The sequence below is a fragment of the Schistocerca nitens genome, chromosome 4, assembly GCF_023898315.1.
Source record: "Schistocerca nitens isolate TAMUIC-IGC-003100 chromosome 4, iqSchNite1.1, whole genome shotgun sequence".
In the NCBI taxonomy this organism is placed as follows: domain Eukaryota; kingdom Metazoa; phylum Arthropoda; class Insecta; order Orthoptera; family Acrididae; genus Schistocerca; species Schistocerca nitens.
The window spans coordinates 851,146,396-851,166,405 of record NC_064617.1 but is presented as its reverse complement, the minus strand read 5'-3'; the positions used below and the strand labels follow the sequence as shown (position 1 = coordinate 851,166,405).

The 20,010-nt window shown below is 40.4% G+C and overlaps 1 protein-coding gene across 2 annotated transcripts in view; it reads left to right on the top strand.

Annotated features, from left to right (window-relative positions):
- The window catches only part of LOC126253289 (nucleotide exchange factor SIL1), a 129,728-nt gene extending 110,680 nt beyond the window's left edge, over nucleotides 1-19,048 (top strand). For both annotated transcript variants that reach the window (XM_049954515.1, XM_049954516.1), the window contains exon 6: nucleotides 18,713-19,048. In XM_049954515.1, coding sequence (XP_049810472.1) covers nucleotides 18,713-19,009 — 297 coding nt within the window. In that variant the 3' untranslated portion in view covers nucleotides 19,010-19,048. The remainder of the gene's footprint in view (nucleotides 1-18,712) is intronic.
- The last annotated feature ends 962 nt before the right edge of the window (nucleotides 19,049-20,010 follow it).

Here is a 20,010-nt window from a genome sequence, read left to right as displayed (position 1 = left end):
ATTCAAATGATAAACCACTTCTTCAGTCCTCTCTAATATTAACACATGAAGGAGAACATATTTTGTGAGATGGCCTTGGTAAACTGGAATGAATTTTAAATTCCCATCTGGTTGTGTTGGGAAATCAATCAAATTGACTTGGCATTTGCTATTCATTTCCGAATGGAGAATTGGCTTTGAAACTAGCCCTCTTTTCTTTTTTGTCTTCTTTTGTTGACAAACATCACACATTGATAAATAGAGGCATTTCCTTTGTGATATTGGCAAATATTTTTGCTGCCTTGGCTAACATCTTATCGCGACCACCATGACCCACAGCTACATGAGCTGTGTCAATCACATCATTAAGTTCGTCAACCGGAACAAAGTATTTTATATTCGCTTCACACCATGCAATGAGTTTTTTCACTTCATTAATTTTCAAAACAGCAAATCGTTCGTCTTCTTTCTTGTAATAATTATATTTTTTCCAACTTTTCTGCCTCTTCTGCTTGTTTAACCAAATCTGCATATTCATCTACTGATAACACATTATAATGAGGAGACTTTTTGTTTTCACTCTGCAAAATTTCCACCAAAAACTTTTCTCTCCACAGCTTTTGATTGGCTTGTTTACTGCACGAAGGCTCATCCATGATGAAACACCTCACAATAATTATACTAGGATTATAATCAAATCTTTTAAATGCAACCAGCAACTTAACACACGCACTCGTCGATGCAAAATACCGTTCAAAGCAAAGAACAGTGCAGGTGAAGAGCGGTTGAGAAGTGCGAGGGGCGAGCCAGAGATGATTCGGGGATTCCCCGTTCATACAGGCAGCGACATGCGATCTGACTAGGCAAAATTAGTTCAGACTAGGACATACTAGTTTATCCTAAAGCATGTAAATTCTAACTATGATAAACCAGTTCGACCTAGGCTAAACTGTTTTATCCTATGAGTAAGAGGATGAACGAGTTTGACCTAAGCGAATCTTGTTTATCCTAAAATCGGGTTCGGCTGGTAACATATGCATCAAAGTATTGTGTTACAGGACCATCAATGGCTCCATAATAACTTTCCACAAAGGTGCTATGGGGGGTGAGGTGGAATTCATTTGCATAGGAGTGGGCATTAAATAACAAAATTTATTTTTGGTGACCTATCAAGGCATATAACTGTGTGAATCACAATACTCTCCTAGATAAACCAAGATTTCATGGCGTTGATGATATAGGCAAAAAAGGGATAATGTCATATCTGACCAAAATAATGCAGAAAGTGGTACTTGATAATTCAAACAGTGTAAGCAGGGGAGATTCTTCTAACCAGGGAGAAATCGATTACAGGGTTCCACAAGGTGCTCTCTTAGGTGCACTAGAGTATCTCATATATTTAAACAATCTTCCATGTAATACAGGATTAGTTCTTTTTGTGGATGACACTAGTGCTCTGCACATGTGGAGGTACCACACCAATGACGAGGATATAATAACTAGAGTGGAAACTTCACAATTTTTAGGCGTCCATGTTGATGAGAATTTAAACTGGGAAAAAAAAAAAAGAATTCATTTTGAAATTCCTAAAACAGTGTAGTCCAGTCACTATGGAAAATCCAGGATGGAATAATGACAATATTATGAAAAGGATAGATTGCTACTCACCATACAGCAGAGATGTTGACTCACAGATAAGCACAACAAAAGGACTGTTAAACAAGTAAGCTTTTGGCAAAAAGGCCTTCTGAATGTGACAAAGCACACGCGCGCGCACACTCACGCACGCGCACACACTTTCTCTCTCTCTCTGATGGAGAGACAGTGTTCCTGAAATAGTGACTGCGTCTTCAGGGTATCAACAGACTCGTTCTACTAACCACATTAGCGATGATCACACATGAGAAGGACGAGACACAATATCTCGGCCTATTTGATAACAGTGATTTGAACCCGAGCTTGTAAGGCATCCAATCTGCAAAACTGTGTAGACAGTAAGCTTTCCACAGGCTGTCATCAAGAATAATACAGGATCACTCTTAGCTAGCTCACACTGTAAGAGTTGAAATGTCAGAAACCGTCAAGTAAAATAATTGCCAATTCCATGTTGAAGAACTATTATATGTGAGTAACTATTTTATCCAAAAACCATCTGCTCACTTTGGATCTATGAGTTATAAGCCTACATGAGTATTTCCACTTGCCATGTATTGCAGAACACAGAAATAAACACAGGCCCAAGAGCACCACCATTGCTGAATTCTAGAGGAGGGTATATGTGTAGCTCCCTGTCATGTCTCCCAGCATTCCATATAGATAAATGACATGCAGATTTCCCAGCTTATCATACTCATAATTTTAGGAGACTGTACCACTTCGTTGGATACTTGTGCAGCCAGAAAGCCAGTATATACCACATTACTCTGCATGTAAGAACTGAGGGCGGCCTCGAAACACAAGCAGCTGGCATAATTTGTGCCAATATGAGCCACAGCTTGCAGCCAGCTATACTCATTCCACTCACTAGTTGCCTGCAGAACCTGCTTCACCCTGTGACAGACATTCCATGTGGAGTGTGGACACTGACATTCTCGAGCTGTCTGCGATTTCCCTGAGGAGCTCTCTTTTACTTACTTAATGTGGAGCTCTCAACTAGTGAACCCATCCTCTGCACTTGACCAGGTCATACAGGGTTGCCTGCAGAAACCCCTTCACCCTCTGATGGACATACCGTATGGAGTGTGGACACTGGCCCTCATTCATGAGCTGCCTGCTTATTTCCCCAAGGAGCTTCATTACTCACTTAACATTAGAGCTCTCAGTTAGCGAACCCACCCTCTGCACTTGACCAGGTCATTCAGGGAAATTAGCCACAGCACCAACAGACAGATGTTCTTTCAGCAATGGGCTCTACATCAAACCTGTTTTTAAGGCATGAGGGGTCAGCCACATGGCCAGTACGCACTTTTGACTTATGCCCAGAAAATCATGACGCTTCGCTGTTCATCATTCACCCTAAGGTGAATGGGAACCATCTAAGACAGACTTATCAGAAGGCACTGCTGTGTCAAGGATCCCAGGCAATGCTAAAAGCTATGGAGGCGCCGCAACTCTCACGATAGATGCCTTGATGACTTTACAGCCCAGGGAAGCAGTTTGAAATACACAACTGTTTCCTGGATTGATCAATTCTCTTGGCACACATACTCAACTGGCACACTTTACATATGTTCAGCCATACAGCAAAAAATATAGTACTAACCTAACCAGTTATCATTTTCAAGTGCAGTCTACAAAGAAACGGATCGGAGGTTTATATCAAGTATAAGTTTGTCAATTTATACCTGTTGTATCTTTGAGCTGTTTCCTTGTCGACAGCACTTGATAATGGACTGTAAGGCCGAAATTGGCCAATTGTGCAAGATACAATAAAGTGAATACTTGACAAAAACAGCCAAGACAGAAAACTTCAATTACAGAATGATACACCCACAGTGGGAGTTACCATTAAAAATACCAAATATTGCGCAAGATGTAAGCTAATTTGCAAATGAGTTGACCCTGCTGAAGTGAAATAGATGCTAAGAAGTAAAGCAAGTATACACGTATCACTTTAAAATTTTATTGGATACTACTACTACTACTTAATATTTTTACATTTTTTGAAAAATGGCTAACCTCTACATTTTTCTTCTTCGTAATTTTTTAAAGGGGATTTATGAGTCTTGAGTACTTAGGCCATGATGTAGCTCAATCTGCCTGTGGGAAAGCTTAATTTGCAACAGAATAACAAAACTGATTTCTTGATAGATGACATAGTAATGCGTAAAGCTGGATATGAAACCATGAAGTTAGCAGATAACTGCAGCTCTGCCAAGATGAAATTAGCAGCAAGTATGACACCTTTGCCACAGTCATTCAGTGATGTCCCCATGAAACCTGAAATTTCTAAAGATGTGACAAGGGCAGGTAAGCAACACCTGAGTACAGCCACTGTGAAAATCTAAAAAAAAAAAAAACAATGTTACCTTCGTACAGCTATCCTTTGCATTTATTAAGCTGAATGAGAGGACATTTCTTGGATACTGTCATTGGCACAGAACTGTTTCTGCTGCTCGAGACCAGGACTTTGATTAGTGAACCTAAAAATGGAGATTTATTGGACACACTGGAAGTTTTGGATTAAAAATTTTGGGCAAGTAAGTTATCAAGAACTTGTTAATGCTATTTCCTTTCCTTTAACATTTTATTCTTAACATGATGCACTCATTTAATTTATATTACTTGGCTTCCGTTGTTTGCCTGTCTCGTTACCAGTTTACACAAATAAAATTCTTTTTTCACAATCTAGCAAACATTTTTGCTTCTGGTGTAAATTCTAGTTTTTTATAACTCAGATACTTTTCCACATCAATTCAGCAAAGTATTGACTCTGTTTTAGCTTGTGATACAGTTGAACATTGAAGAATTTTACACATCCTATTTCATTTCATGAATTCTCATTGATGTCTATTACTGATACAAGTGACTTTTATTCCTTCAAAGCAGCACAAAATGAGTATTTGTGAGATTAAAATTTGACTGCTGTGAAAAATTTACAAGCTTGTTGAGTTGTCGTCTGGGCTTTGTCTGAATTTGATTGAGATCCTTTGTTGGTATGCTTTTGCCACCAGGAAAAGATTTTGTTTAGCAGTCCTGTAAAGACATTCTAAGGTAATTTATGTACATTAGACCAAATACCGATATTTGTGTGTCTCCCTATCTTATTCAACCTGTCCCTAATTCAGAGTTCAGTTTTGTTAATGTGGTTCGGGTAATCAGTGTGACACTATGCTTCCTGTTATGAAGGTAACAAATGGTTCAAATGGCTCTAAGCACTATGGGTCTTAACATCTGAGGTCATCAGTCCCCTAGACTTAGAACTACTTAAACCTAACTAACCTAACCTAAGGACATCACACACATCCATGCCCGAGGCAGGATTCGAACTAGCGACCGTAGTAGTCGCGTGGTTCCGGACTGAAGCGCCTAGAACCGCTTGGCCACTGCGGCCGGCTGAAGGTAACATTCCATCCATATGACATGGGTGCTGTAAATGTCATAACACTAAGTTTTCCAAGTAAATTTTCTTTGTGATGCAGACAGTCAGAGGCCTCAACAAGGTCACAGAGTATATCGACAGTATTTCTTTTTTAGCTCTGCCAGGACTTGTGGATCATACATGGCTTTATGTATAGATAATTATTTATGAAAGCCAAACTGAGAGGCAAGTAACAAATTATACTGTGAAAAAATCATTAAATGGTTTGTTGTAGTCCACTTACTTAGAAAATCAAAACTGACATGTTATAAGAAGTGATTTGCTTATCCCAGTTTTTATGGTTAAAAATCACTACTGCACATTTGTCAGTCAGGAAATACCACTTGAGCACTAACTGATTACAGTGACAGAGTCAAAGTAACAGCAGATACTAATAATGTGCTAGTTACTACCAGAAGAAAATAATCAAACTTGGTGGGCTACTGATTTCAGTGTCATCGTTCCTGCGTTAACAAGTTTCTACTAAATCAATTTTGCCTGCCTCGTTGTTTTTATTTGTTTGTTACTTAACAAAGCAGCTAGTCAGGAGCTTTATCCTTGAATGCATTGATTCAAAACTGTTGGACTCTAAACAACATGGTCAGTAGTGCCCTTTCTCAAGATCGTGGTACTGGTTTATGAGTAGTAGTTAAAACAAAAAGCAAAGGTCTTATAACTACATCCACAGTAATAAAAAATTTCACATGCAATCACCAGTGTTTCTGTTCAGACTGTTGTCATACATTAATAAAACAGTAGATGGCAGGTTGATCACAAAACTAATAGGATGAGCAAGCCACATTTAAATTGCACAGCAGTCCGACACCACGCAAAACGCGAACAATTTACTTGTACCTAAAATTGAGAGCAGGTTCCTCAGTAGACCAAACACCCCTTCCTATTAGTAGACAAAACACAGGACATTAAAAATTGACGCACCATGAGTGGGATGCCAAAAACAGTGCATTCCAGTGGATCTCCATGCACAGTAGGTAAGGATGCATCATTGGGCTGAGTCCAATATGAAGGTGAGTGAGGAACACTTCATCCCTTCTCAGATATCGAAAGGAAGTGTACTGTGAGTGAGTAATTGGTTTGATTGATGCAGTTTTTTGTTGGCCACTTCCAGCAATTGTCTTTCCCACTCTCCTAACACTCCGTCACCCGTGGCACATATGGGATGTTACAGGAATTGTTGTATTGCCCTGGCAGGCTGCTTTTGCTGTTCTGTCAGTTTTCTCATTCCCCTCGACCGACGTGTACCCAGGCACTCAGCAGGAGGCCACCTCTTTATTTTGCCTGTGTAGCAGGTGACTAATGCCTTTGACCATCTGAACTATCCTATCAGCTGGGAACATTTGCTGAATAGCTTGCAGAGCACTAAGAAGGTCTGCATAGACAAGAAACCTTCCACAGTGAGAAGTCTCGTGTGCTCCAGTGCCTTCTTGATCACCCAGAGCTCTGCGTAGTACACTGAGAAGTGAGTTAGTAGGTGGATTTTAATGATTAAAGCTGGGAAGATAACAGAACACTGCATTGTCCACTTGCTTTGAACCATCAGTAAAAAATGCCATCTGCTGACAATACTTTGATAAAATGACATTAAAAATCCTTTTTAAAACCATATGCGGAGTGTGTGCCTGTGTGCTGTCCACTTGTAATCAGTGAGCTAGTATCTATGTAGCAGTTTGTGCATTTCATTTTGTAACAGTGATTATTAGTATCGCCTTCAATGCCATCTAAAAATCACCGAACTCGTTTTGTTGGTAGTCTGAGTTTGTTGTCTGCCTGTGTGCTGTTCACTTGTGTTCAGTGGACTATTATTTACTTTAGGCAATAGTGAAAATTCTGCAGAGCAGATTTTAGTGTCTGTTTATCCTCCTAGTTTATATTTTGCATACATTCACCTCAGTAGTGCCACAGCCAGATAATTTTCACCCTCGTGGGGCTGTGTTTGTACTTTCTCTGTTACACCTGACTGCTTTGTATTTATATACAGATATTGACTATGCTTGTTGTGAGCATTCATGAAGAGAATTGGCTGCTGCCTGTAAACAGTTGGAAGGTGTGTTGGGCACAGTTGACAGGCTTCTGGCTCATGCTCAAAGCTGTGGTGACATCGGGGCATCAGTGATGAGGCTGCAACACCTTTGGTGCCATTGGAATCCCCTGGTGACCTGGTTGTCACTGTGTCTTCTGACACGTAACATCTGACTGGCCCATCTTCACTCAGAAGGGAGATACAGACAGGATGGGTTTGTGTGCCACTGGGCAGAAAATGAAAGAGGGAATGGGCTACTGACTCCTTACACCTTAGCACAAGGCTGAGAGAGCAGGTGTGACTACAGGTATCACAAGGAATGTTAAGACAGGATGTTGTTGTGGTCTTCAGTCCTGAGACTGGTTTGATGCAGCTCTCCATGCTACTCTATACTGTGCAAGCTTCTTCATCTCCCAGTACCTACTGCAGCCTACATCCTTCTGAATCTGCTTAGTGTATTGATCTCTTGGTCTCCCTCTTCGATTTTTACCCTACACGCTGCCCTCCAATACTAAATTGGTGATCCCTCTGTAGGGAAGCAGCCTAATCACGCCATAGTAAATTCACATCAGTCTTTCCATTGTGTGCCAGCCAGTCCGCTGTAACTAGCTCTGACGTCATAAATGTTGCGCAATACTTTAAAAATCAAGCAAATAACCTAAAATGTTTCTAGCATGTCAGGAGTAATACTAAATTAATATGTGTTGAATATCAGTTCGATAACTTTAGCCATTTTCGAAATTTGGACGTTTTTCTGTAAAAATCATTGGCGCAACAGAAAAGAGCTAGAGACTTCAAAATTTATAATTAGATTCCTTTTTCATAAATATTTAATAAAAACAGTACTTTGGATTTCACAAATTAAAATTTTAGTGGAAATTCAATATTTTCTGGTTTTTGTCTTAAAACTTAAGGAAGCAAGATAGATTAAGTAGGCTAATAAATAAGGCTAGGATGTTTATATTTAAGTAGGTTGGAGATCCGCTATAACTATGAAGATTTGAGAAGTTTCATTTGAATACCTATAAAACTATAGCGATAGCGTATCTCCAAAGGGCCAGTTCAGAGCTCGTCAGGCGTTCCCTTAGCCATCTGCACCGCGGCTTTATATATAAGAACGCTGCGCGAGGAAGCAAGGCCCCAGTTCTCTCCAGACGCTGAATAGCACGCCATCTGTGTCGGGATTCGCGTCGCGTCGGTATCATTGCTACAAACAGCCTCGGATGCCGTATTAAGTTACTCGGGATACGCGTAACCATGAAAGCATTTTCGAGTGAAGTGTTAATTCTGGGTTGACTTTAATTATCTAGCTTCAGTTTGTGTATGTCGTATTTTCATGTGCCGCCTTGGGACAGACATTCTACCATTATTTAGCGTGGCGTTGGATGAACTTATCATCAAATTATGACGAGTATTCATTTAAATATTTAATTTGGACAGTTATAGTGGCATCAGCGCATTAGACTCTGAACTGCTCTGTTAGTTAGATTGTGTGGATTCTTTTGTTTTCATCTGTGACTTTCAGAATACAGGACGTTTTTTCACGACTGTTTTTGATTATAAATCCCAGACAATCTCCTAATTCCTCAGAGCTATAAGCTGTAACTATAAGTGTATTCTCAGATGAAGTGGGCACTAGGAATTCTAATTACAGGCTTCACGTTTTGCTAATCACTTTCTGGTTGCCAATATTGTAGTTAGAGAGCCAGTGTTGAGAACGGCGAAAGACAGCATAAATAACATTCTAAATAATAGGAACATTTAACAACAGTAATTCCACCCGAACCGCACATATGGTTAATCGGCCGGGAAATGCAGTGTTTCAACATTCAAACAAATTCTACATTCTACAGAATTTTTATATAACAGCAACAATTACCTGCCGCCCCACGCCTCGATGTCTCACAACATGTCCTACCAACCGATCCCTTCTTCTAGTCAAGTTGTGCCACAAGCTCCTCTTCTCCCAAATTCTATTCAATACCTCCTGATTAGTTATGTGATCTACCCATCTAATCTTCAGCATTTTTCTGTAGCACCACATTTCAAAAGCTTCTATTCTCTTCTTGTCTAAACTATTTATCGTCAACGTTTCACATCCATGCATGGCTACACTCCATACTAATACTTTCAGAAACGACTTCCTGACATTTAAATCTATACTCCATGTTAACAAATATTTCTTCTTCAGAAACGCTTTCCTTGCCATTGCCAGTCTACATTTTATATCCTCTCTACTTCGACCATCATCAGTTATTTTGCTCCCCAAATAGCAAAACTCCTTTACTACTTTAAGTGTCTCATTTCCTAATCTAATTCCCTCAGCATCACCCGACTTAATTTGACTACATTCCATTATCCTCATTTTGCTTTTGTTGATGTTCATCTTATACCCTCCTTTCAACATACTGTCCATTCCGTTCAGCTGCTCTTCCAAGTCCTTTGCTAATGTCATTGGCGAACCTCAAAGTTTTTATTTCTTCTCCATGGATTTTAATACCTACTCCAAACTTCCCCCATGAACCATGGACCTTGCCGTTGGCGGGGAGGCTTGCGTGCCTCAGCGATACAGATGGCCGTACCATAGGTGCAACCACAACGGAGGGGTATCTGTTGAGAGGCCAGACAAACATATGGTTCCTGAAGAGGGGCAGCAGCCTTTTCAGTAGTTGCAGGGGCAACAGTCTGGATGATTGACTGATCTGGCCTTGTAACATTAACCAAAACGGCCTTGCTGTGCTGGTACTGCGAACGGCTGAAAGCAAGGGGAAACTACAGCCGTAATTTTTCCCGAGGACATGCAGCTTTACTGTATGATTAAATGATGATGGCGTCCTCTTGGGTAAAATATTCCGGAGGTAAAATAGTCCCCCATTCGGATCTCCGGGTGGGGACTACTCAAGAGGACGTCGTTATCAGGAGAAAGAAAACTGGCATTCTACGGATCGGAGCGTGGAATGTCAGATCCCTTAATCGGGCAGGTAGGTTAGAAAATTTAAAAAGGGAAATGGATAGGTTAAAGTTAGATATAGTGGGAATTAGTGAAGTTCGGTGGCAGGAGGAACAAGACTTTTGGTCAGGTGATTACAGGGTTATAAATACAAAATCAAATAGGGGTAATGCAGGAGTAGGTTTAATAATGAATAAAAAAATATGAGTGCGGGTTAGCTACTACAAACAGCATAGTGAACGCATTATTGTGGCCAAGATAGACACAAAGCCCATGCCTACTACAGTAGTACAAGTTTATATGCCAACTAGCTCTGCAGATGATGAAGAAATTGATGAAATGTATGACGAGATAAAAGAAATTATTCAGGTAGTGAAGGGAGACGAAAATTTAATAGTCATGGGTGACTGGAATTCGCCAGTAGGAAAAGGGAGAGAAGGAAACATAGTAGGTGAATATGGATTGGGGGGAAGAAATGAAAGAGGAAGCCGCCTTGTAGAATTTTGCACAGAGCATAACTTAATCATAGCTAACACTTGGTTCAAGAATCATAAAAGAAGCTTGTATACCTGGAAGAATCCTGGAGATACTAAAAGGTATCAGATAGATTATATAATGGTAAGACAGAGATTTAGGAACAGGGTTTTAAATTGTAAGACATTTCCAGGGGCAGATGTGGATTCCGACCACAATCTATTGGTTATGAACTGCAGATTGAAACTGAAGAAACTGCAAAAAGGTGGGAATTTAAGGAGATGAGACCTGGATAAACTGAAAGAACCAGAGGTTGTAGAGAGTTTCAGGGAGAGCATAAGGGAACAATTGACAGGAATGGGGGAAAGAAATACAGTAGAAGAAGAATGGGTAGCTCTGAGGGGTGAAGTAGTGAAGGCAGCAGAGGATCAAGTAGGTAAAAAGACGAAGGCTAATATAAATCCTTGGGTAACAGAAGAAATATTGAATTTAATTGATGAAAGGAGAAAATATAAAAATGCAGTAAATGAAGCAGGCAAAAAGGAATACAAACGTCTCAAAAATGAGATCGACAGGAAGTGCAAAATGGCTAAGCAGGGATGGCTAGAGGACAAATGTAAGGATGTAGAGGCTTGTCTCACTAGGGGTAAGATAGATACTGCCTACAGGAAAATTAAAGAGACCTTTGGAGAGAAGAGAACCACTTGTATGAATATCAAGAGCTCAGATGGCAACCCAGTGCTAAGCAAAGAAGGGAAGGCAGAAAGGTGGAAGGAGTATATAGAGGGTTTATACAAGGGCGATGTACTTGAGGACAATATTATGGAAATGGAAGAGGATGTAGATGAAGATGAAATGGGAGATAAGATACTGCGTGAAGAGTTTGACAGAGCACTGAAAGACCTGAGTCGAAACAAGGCCCCGGGAGTAGACAACATTCCATTAGAGCTACTGATGGCCTTGGGAGAGCCAGTCATGACAAAACTCTACCATCTGGTGAGCAAGATGTATGAGACAGGCGAAATACCCACAGACTTCAAGAAGAATATAATAATTCCAATCCCAAAGTAAGCAGGTGTTGACAGATGTGAAAATTACCGAACTATCAGTTTAATAAGTCACAGCTGCAAAATACTAACGCGAATTCTTTACAGGCGAATGGAAAAACTGGTAGAAGCGGACCTCGGGGAAGATCAGTTTGGATTCCGTAGAAATGTTGGCGCACGTGAGGCAATACTAACCTTACGACTTATCTTAGAAGAAAGATTAAGAAAAGGCAAACCTACGTTTCTAGCATTTGTAGACTTAGAGAAAGCTTTTGACAACGTTAACTGGAATACTCTCTTTCAAATTCTGAAGGTGGCAGGGGTAAAATACAAGGAGCGAAAGGCTATTTACAATTTGTACAGAAACCAGATGGCAGTTATAAGAGTCGAGGGGCATGAAAGGGAAGCAGTGGTTGGGAAGGGAGTGAGACAGGGTTGTAGCCTCTCCCCGATGTTATTCAATCTGTATATTGAGCAAGCAGTAAAGGAAACAAAAGAAAAATTCGGAGTAGGTATTAAAATTCATGGAGAAGAAGTAAAAACTTTGAGGTTCGCCAATGACATTGTAATTCTCTCAGAGACAGCAAAGGACTTGGAAGAGCAGATGAACATCAACAAAAGCAAAACGAGGAATATGGAATGTAGTCAAATTAAATCGGGTGATGCTGAGGGGATTAGATTAGGAAATGAGACACTTAAAGTAGTAAAGGAGTTTTGCTATTTAGGGAGTAAAGTAACTGATGATGGTCGAAGTAGAGAGGATATAAAATGTAGACTGGCAATGGCAAGGAAAGTGTTTCTGAAGAAGAGAAATTTGTTAACATCTAGTATAGATTTAAGTGTCAGGAAGTCGTTTCTGAAAGTATTTGTATGGAGTGTAGCCATGTATGGAAGTGAAACATGGACGATAACCAGTTTGGACAAGAAGAGAATAGAAGTTTTCGAAATGTGGTGCTACAGAAGAATGCTGAAGATAAGGTGGGTAGGTCACGTAACTAATGAGGAGGTATTGAATAGGATTGGGGAGAAGAGAAGTTTGTGGCACAACTTGACTAGAAGAAGGGATTGGTTGGTAGGACATGCTTTGAGGCATCAAGGGATCACAAATTTAGCATTGGAGGGCAGCATGGAGGGTAAAAATCGTAGAGGGAGACCAAGAGATCAATACACTAAGCAGATTCAGAAGGATGTAGGTTGCAGTAGGTACTGGGAGATGAAGAAGCTTGCACAGGATAGAGTAGCATGGAGAGCTGCATCAAACCAGTCTCAGGACTGAAGACCACAACAAGAACTCCAAACTTTTCTTTTGTTTCCTTTACTGCTTGCTCAATATACAAATTTAATAACATCGGGGATAGGCTACAACCCTGTCTCACTCCCTTCCCAACCACTGCTTCCCTTTCATACCCCTCGACTCTTATAACTGCCATCTGTTTTCTGTACAAAATGTAAATAGCCTTTTGCTCCCTGTATTTTACCCATGCCACCTTCAGAATTTGAAAGAGAGTATTCCAATCAACATTGTCAAAAGCTTTCTTTGTTGTTGTTGTTGTGGTCTTCAGTCCTGAGACTGGTTTGATGCAGCTCTCCATGCTACTCTATCCTGTGCAAGCTTCTTCATCTCCCAGTACCTACTGCAACCTACATCCTTCTGAATCTGCTTAGTGTATTGATCTCTTGGCCTCCCTCTACGATTTTTACCCTCCACGCTGCCCTCCAATGCTAAATTTGTGATCCCTTGATGCCTCAAAACATGTCCTACCAACCAATCCCTTCTTCTAGTCAAGTTGTGCCACAAACTTCTCTTCTCCGCAATCCTATTCAATACCTCCTCATTAGTTACGTGATCTACCCACCTTATCTTCAGCATTCTTCTGTAGCACCACATTTCGAAAGCTTCTATTCTCTTCTTGTCCAAACTGGTTATCGTCCATGTTTCACTTCCATACATGGCTACACTCCATACAAATACTTTCAGAAACGACTTCCTGACACTTAAATCTATACTAGATGTTAACAAATTTCTCTTTTTCAGAAACGATTTCCTTGCCATTGCCAGTCTACATTTTTTTCTTTAAGTCTACAAATGCTAGAAACGTAGGTTTGCCTTTCCTTAATTTTTCTTGTAAGATAAGTCGTAGGGTCAGTATTGCCTCACGTGTTCCAGTATTGCTACGGAATCCAAACTGATCTTCCCCGAGGTCGGCTTCTATCAGTTTTTCCATTCGTCTGTAAAGAATTCGCATTAGTATTTTGCAGCTGTGACTTATTAAACTGATAGTTCGGTAATTTTCACATCTGTCAACACCTGCTTTTTGTGGGATTGGAATTATTCTATTTTTCTTTAAGTATGAGGGTATTTCGCCTGTCTCATACATCTTGCTCACCAGATGGTAGAGTTTTGTCAGGACTTGATCTCCCAAGGCTGTCAGTAGTTCTAATGGAATGTCGTCTACTCCCGGGGCCTTGTTTCGATTCGGGTCTTTCAGTGCTCTGTCAAACTCTTCACGCAGTATCGTATGTCCCATTTCATCTTCATCTACATCCTCTTCCATTTCCATAATATTGTCTTCAAGTACATCGGCCCTTGTATAAACCTTCTATATACTCCTTCCACCTTTCTGCTTTCCCTTCTTTGCTTAGAACTGGGTTTCCATCAAAGCTCTTGATATTCATGCAAGTGGTTCTCCTTTCTCCAAAGGTCTCTTCAATTTTCTTGTAGTCAGTATCTATCGTACCCCTGGTGAGATAAGCCTCTACATCCTTACATTTGTCCTCTAGCCATCCCTGCATAGCCATTTTGCACTTCCTGTCGATCTCCTTTTTGAGACGTTTGTATTCCTTTTTGCCTGCTTAATTTACTGCATTTTTATATTTTCTCCTTCCATCAATTAAAATCAATATTTCTTCTGTTACCCAATGGTTTCTACTAGCCCTCATCTTTTTACCTATTTGACCCTCTGCTGCCTTCACTATTTCATCCCTCAAAGCTGCCCATTCTTCTTCTACTGTATTTCTTTCCCCCATCCCTGTCAATTGTTCCCTTATGCTCTCCCTGAAACCCTGTACAACCTCTGGTTCTTTCAGTTTATCCAGGTCCCATCTCCTCAAATTCCCACCTTTTTGCGGTTTTTTCAGTTTTAATCAACAGTTCATAATCAATAGATTGTGGTCAGAGTCCACATCTGCCCCTGGAAATGTCTTACAATTTAAATCCTGGTTCCTAAATCTCTGTCTTACCCTTATATAATCTATCTGATATCTTCTAGTATCTCCAGGGTTCTTCCATGTATACAACCTTCTTTCATGATTCTTGAACGAAGTGTTAGCTGTGATTAAGTTACGTTCTGTGCAAAATTCTACCAGGCGTCTTCCTCTTTCATTTCTTAGCCCCAATCCATATTCACCTACTATGTTTCCTTCTCTCCCTTTTCCTACTCTCAAATTCTAGTCACCCATGACTATTAAACTTTCGTCTCCCTTCACTACCTGAATAATTTCTTTTATCTCATCATACATTTCATCAATTTCTTCGTCATCTGCAGAGTTAGTTGTCATATAAACATGTACTACTGTAGTAGGCGTGGGCTTCGTGTCTATCTTGGCCACAATAATGTGTTCACTATGCTGTTTGTAGTAGCTAACCCGCACTCCTATTTTTTTATTCATTATTAAACCTACTCCTGCATTACCCCTATTTGATTTTGTATTTATAACCCTGTATTCACCTGACCAAAAGTCTTGTTCCTCCTGCCACCAAACTTCACTAATTCCCACTACATCTAACTTTAACCTATCCATTTCCCTTTTTAAATTTTCTAACCTACCTGCCCGATTAAGGGATCTGACATTCCACGCTCCGATCCATAGAATGCAAGTTTTCTTTCTCCTGATAACAACGTCCTGAATAGTCCCCGCCCGGAGATCTGAATGGGGGACTATTTTACCTCCGGAATATTTTACCCAAGAGGACGCCATCATCATTTAACCATACAGAAAAGCTGCATGCCCTTGGGAAAAATTACGGGTGTAGTTTCCCCTTGATTTCAGCCGTTCACAGTACCAGCACAGCAATGCTTTTTTGGTTAGTGTTACAAGGCCAGATCAGTCAATCATCCAGACTGTTGCCCCTGACAAGGCTGCTGCCCCTCTTCAGGAACCACACATTTGTCTGGCCTCTCAACAGATACCCCTCCATTGTGGTTGCACCTACGGTACGGCTATCTGTATCACTGAGGCACGCAAGCCTCCCCACCAATGGCAAGGTCCATGGTACATGGGGGGTACAAGTGGGTAGAGTAGTTCAAAAATGGTCACAGCTGAGGGACTGATGAATACTGTTCTGACCAACCAGTTGCAGTTTCAACTCCCTCACTTGAAAGTCGAATTGATGACATTATTTGTGCCAACCGCCATGCGACTGTGGAAATGATAGTTGATTAGGTTCAAGTTAGTACTGGTATGGTTCATAACATTATCTGTAAGAAGCTGAAGTACCGCAAAACTTGCAATATGTGTCCCAAAGGAGTTGACGTGGCTACACATGGAAACAAGGCTGAGAATGTGCACAGAGCTAAAGGAATGTTATGAAAGAGAAGGTGAGCACTTCCTCAACAAAATTTTAACTTGTGATGAAACTTGGATTCACTATTATGAGCCAGAATCAAAAAGGCAAAGCATGGAGTGGAAGCACACCAACTCACCTGTTAAGAAAAAATTCAAAACCCAAGCATCAGCAGAAAAGTCATGTCGACTGTTTTTGGTTGCTGAAGGTCCAGTTTTTTGTGGTTATCTCGAAGAGCAGTGTACACTGAACAGCCAATACTACTTGGATTTGCTTTTAAACAAGGTGAAGTCAGCCATGTAAGAGAGACGCCGTACATCTCACAGGAGAGCTGTGATTCTCTAATTAGACAATGCACATCCTCATATTGCTCAACAAACCCATGAAACCTTTGAGAAACTAGGCTGGGGAGTACTGCCTTATCCCCCTTAACGTCCTGATCTAGCACCTTGTGGTTTCCATTTGTTTGGTGCACTGAAGGAGGCATTAAGTGGAAAGAGGTTCCAGGATGAGGACGTGAAAAAGTTTGTGGGAAATTGTTTCAAACATCAAGATAAAAAGTTCTTTGCAGCCGGAATAAAAAAGCTTGTAGCCAGTTCGAACAAATGTATAAACATTCAAGGGGATTATGTTGCAAAGTAGAAAAAGTTTTGTTTTGGAAAAATAAACGCTTTTTTCTCCAGACCAATTTGTCTGATTATTGAATAACCCTTGTAGATAACAGTTTGTAAAAATATCATTGATATTAATAATGTGTTGTACTGGAAATCCATTTTTTCTCCATTGAAACACTTTTTTTTTCTCTCTCCTACAAGAAAAAGTGGAGGCATGTTGAGTATCAGACATTCAACCAAGACAACATGGTCCAACTGCTGCCCATTGTGATTGATAATTTGAATAATGGGATTAAATGTAAAACATTGTTGCATAGATGAAACACTGGGTGATCAATATGCACATAAAAAAGACCAAGAGTGTTGCAAGCTTTCTGGAAAATCCTTCTTCAGAGATAATAGAATGCACATACAGATATTCATACAGCTGCATGACTATGTTGTCCTGGCTGACTACATTGTGCTTGCACTGGAGTTGGTCTGTGGTGTGTGTTGTATCAGGAGAGTGGGCGAAGGGACAAAGAAACTAGGAGGGAAGGTTGGGGAAGCGTGGCTGATGGCTGGGAGCGAGGCACAGAAGACTCACAGAATAGGAATGAGGCAGGAGGAGTTACACACTTGTGGAGCAGCCACTGAAATTGTGCTAGTTGTTTCTGTGACTGTGTGGTCAACTCCACTCTTGGCCACAACTTGGCAATGGTAATTCATTTTGGTCTATTCCTGATTGGTAGTTGTCAGCATAAAATGCACTGTGCAGAAGTTAACAGCAGAGCTGGTATATGATAAGAGTGTTTTTGCAGATGGTTCTGCCTTTCAGATGGTTCTGCCTTTAATAGGATATGATGGGTCTGTGATGAACTGAAATATGATTTGCTGAATGGGTGCATCAGACAGGCTTTGTGCCTAGTGATGGGACAACCGACTGTTTTCAACAACCAACTGGTCAGTTGATCGTCATTTCCTCCACCCAGTTTTTTTTTTTTTTCAGTCGAATAAAAAAAAACTAAATGAAACTAGTCTCTGTGGCCATGTCAGCTATATGAATGTTTTCACTCACTCACTTGGGTCAAGTGGTTTCACTCAATGTGAGACAGTCGACTGAAACACATGGTGCCACTGCCATGGCCGCCTCCTGCTGCTGCCAGGACCAGAAGCTGGCGTGAGAAAGTAGCGCAGTGGCTGGTGCAAGCGTAGCACTACTAGGACCTGTGCCAGCAGCAGTAGGATGCTGATGTGGAGGGTGCGGGACGCTCAGATACAACTAAAACGACTGATTGGTTTCACTGGAAAAGAAAGAATGAATAACTCAGTCAGTACGCAAAACACCACAGGATTGTGTCGACTGTTTTCATTCAGTAGCTCCAGTGGACTTGTTTCACTCAAAAGAACGAATTAATAATTCAACTGATATGTAAAGCTACAACCGAATGAGTCAGTTGTTTTCCGACAACCGACTGAATCAATTATTTTCTTTCGATTGCTCCAAACACTAATTGCACCTTGGTCTTCCAGAGGGTAGTGTGATGGGAGTGTGGACTAGGATATTTCATAGATTTGGTGGGCAGTAGAATAACACTTTGGGAGGAGTGAGAAGAACTGTAGATAGGACATTTTTTGTTTCCAGCCATAATGGTAAGTAATAGAAGCCCTGGAGACAACACGATTAAACAGCGAACCTCCCACACTTGCAGTCACTAGCAATTGCAATAGAAATGGGTTGCTCACTTCATTAGAGATGATGACATACTTCTGTGATGGGACTTGTTGAAGTATATGGCTTTCTTTGTAATTTATAAAGAAATTCAGACTAGTAATTTTCTTATTTGATAAAAAAAATGGAGGCTGGTCCTGTTTATCTCCCCAGTCAGTCAGTTATTATTAACGCAATGAAGCCTACTCGATGTAGTTTATTTCTTTCACAATTTTTTTTTTCAGTGTTTTCAACTGCAGTATTATCTGTGCAGGTTCGGCGGGATGACTTCAGTTCTGCAGTATCCCAGGAAGTGCCTGTTTTAACACACCATGATGCTGTAGAGAAGGCTGCAGGCGCAGTGCTTGCATTGGCACGAGGACCATGTCAGAAAGAATATCGCGGAAACAGTCGGCTAATTTCAGTAATTAATGAACTCCGTGTGTGGTACAGTGAACTAGCATCACGAGAGACACAGCCAGATGGACAGTACTTCTCTGGTCTTTTTGAGCTTTTTGATCAACTTAGTATTGAAGTTGGAATCAAAACTGGAACTAAAGATGAACTTTGACTGTGATTGAGTGTGAAATAAATTGTGCATTATATGAAAGTTCCTAGGACATGGTTCATAGTCTTATGATTTTTTTGTGTATGTATTTGTATAAATAGTATGTGGACTTTTGCAATTAAATTTGAGACTTGATCTGCATACAAAACAACAAAGGGACACACTGCTAAGTGGAGATTGTTTTGGATGGAAATAGTGTTTATGGAAGTATGTTGAATTCATTTTTTATTAAAATTTGAGATGTATTTATTTTTTGTAGCTTGTGCAGCTAATAATTTAAATTTATTTTTGAAGGGAGAACTAAGCTTTTTCATTTTGAGGACTTTTCATTTGGAATACTGCGTTCATAGAAAAAAAGACATTGGAGAACAGGCAGTTTTGAGAGAATGGGTAGAACCAATTATGAGCAAGTTTAAATCCTGAGCCCATATTTATTTTTTTTATCACAACAGAAATATAATGCACACTCAAGTTGGAACAATAACAACATATTATTGCAGATATGTGTGTATTATATGCACAATATAACTTGGCAGTTTTCATGAGAAATGTCGGTAGTGTAACCAGGTGATTGTTTCCTACCTCATGGGCTGCTGCAGAGGAGGAGAGATGAGGGAGGAACAGGACCTGCCTCTTCATCACAGGATAAGCAACACACTGCATCCAATATTGTATACACAATGTCTGTTACACTGCTGTAATGCACTGCATTGTTTCGGAATGATCTGTATTGGTCTGAAGTCATCCAGCTTCCACAGATCCCTTCACTCTCAAGAACGTCTCAAGTCTTAGTGTGTGATTGTAGTAGCTCTGTGAAATCCAGTCCTTGAATTACGTTCCTTCATGTTTCCCTGCAATGGGTGCTTTGAAGTGTTACTGCTGTATGGGAAACAAGACAAAACACTTCAACGGTTCGATGCCAGTAATATATGCAAAATTATGAGACTTTGTTGCATCCCAGGAAATACGGGGGAGGTGGAGAGAAAGAGGCATACAGTTTCTTT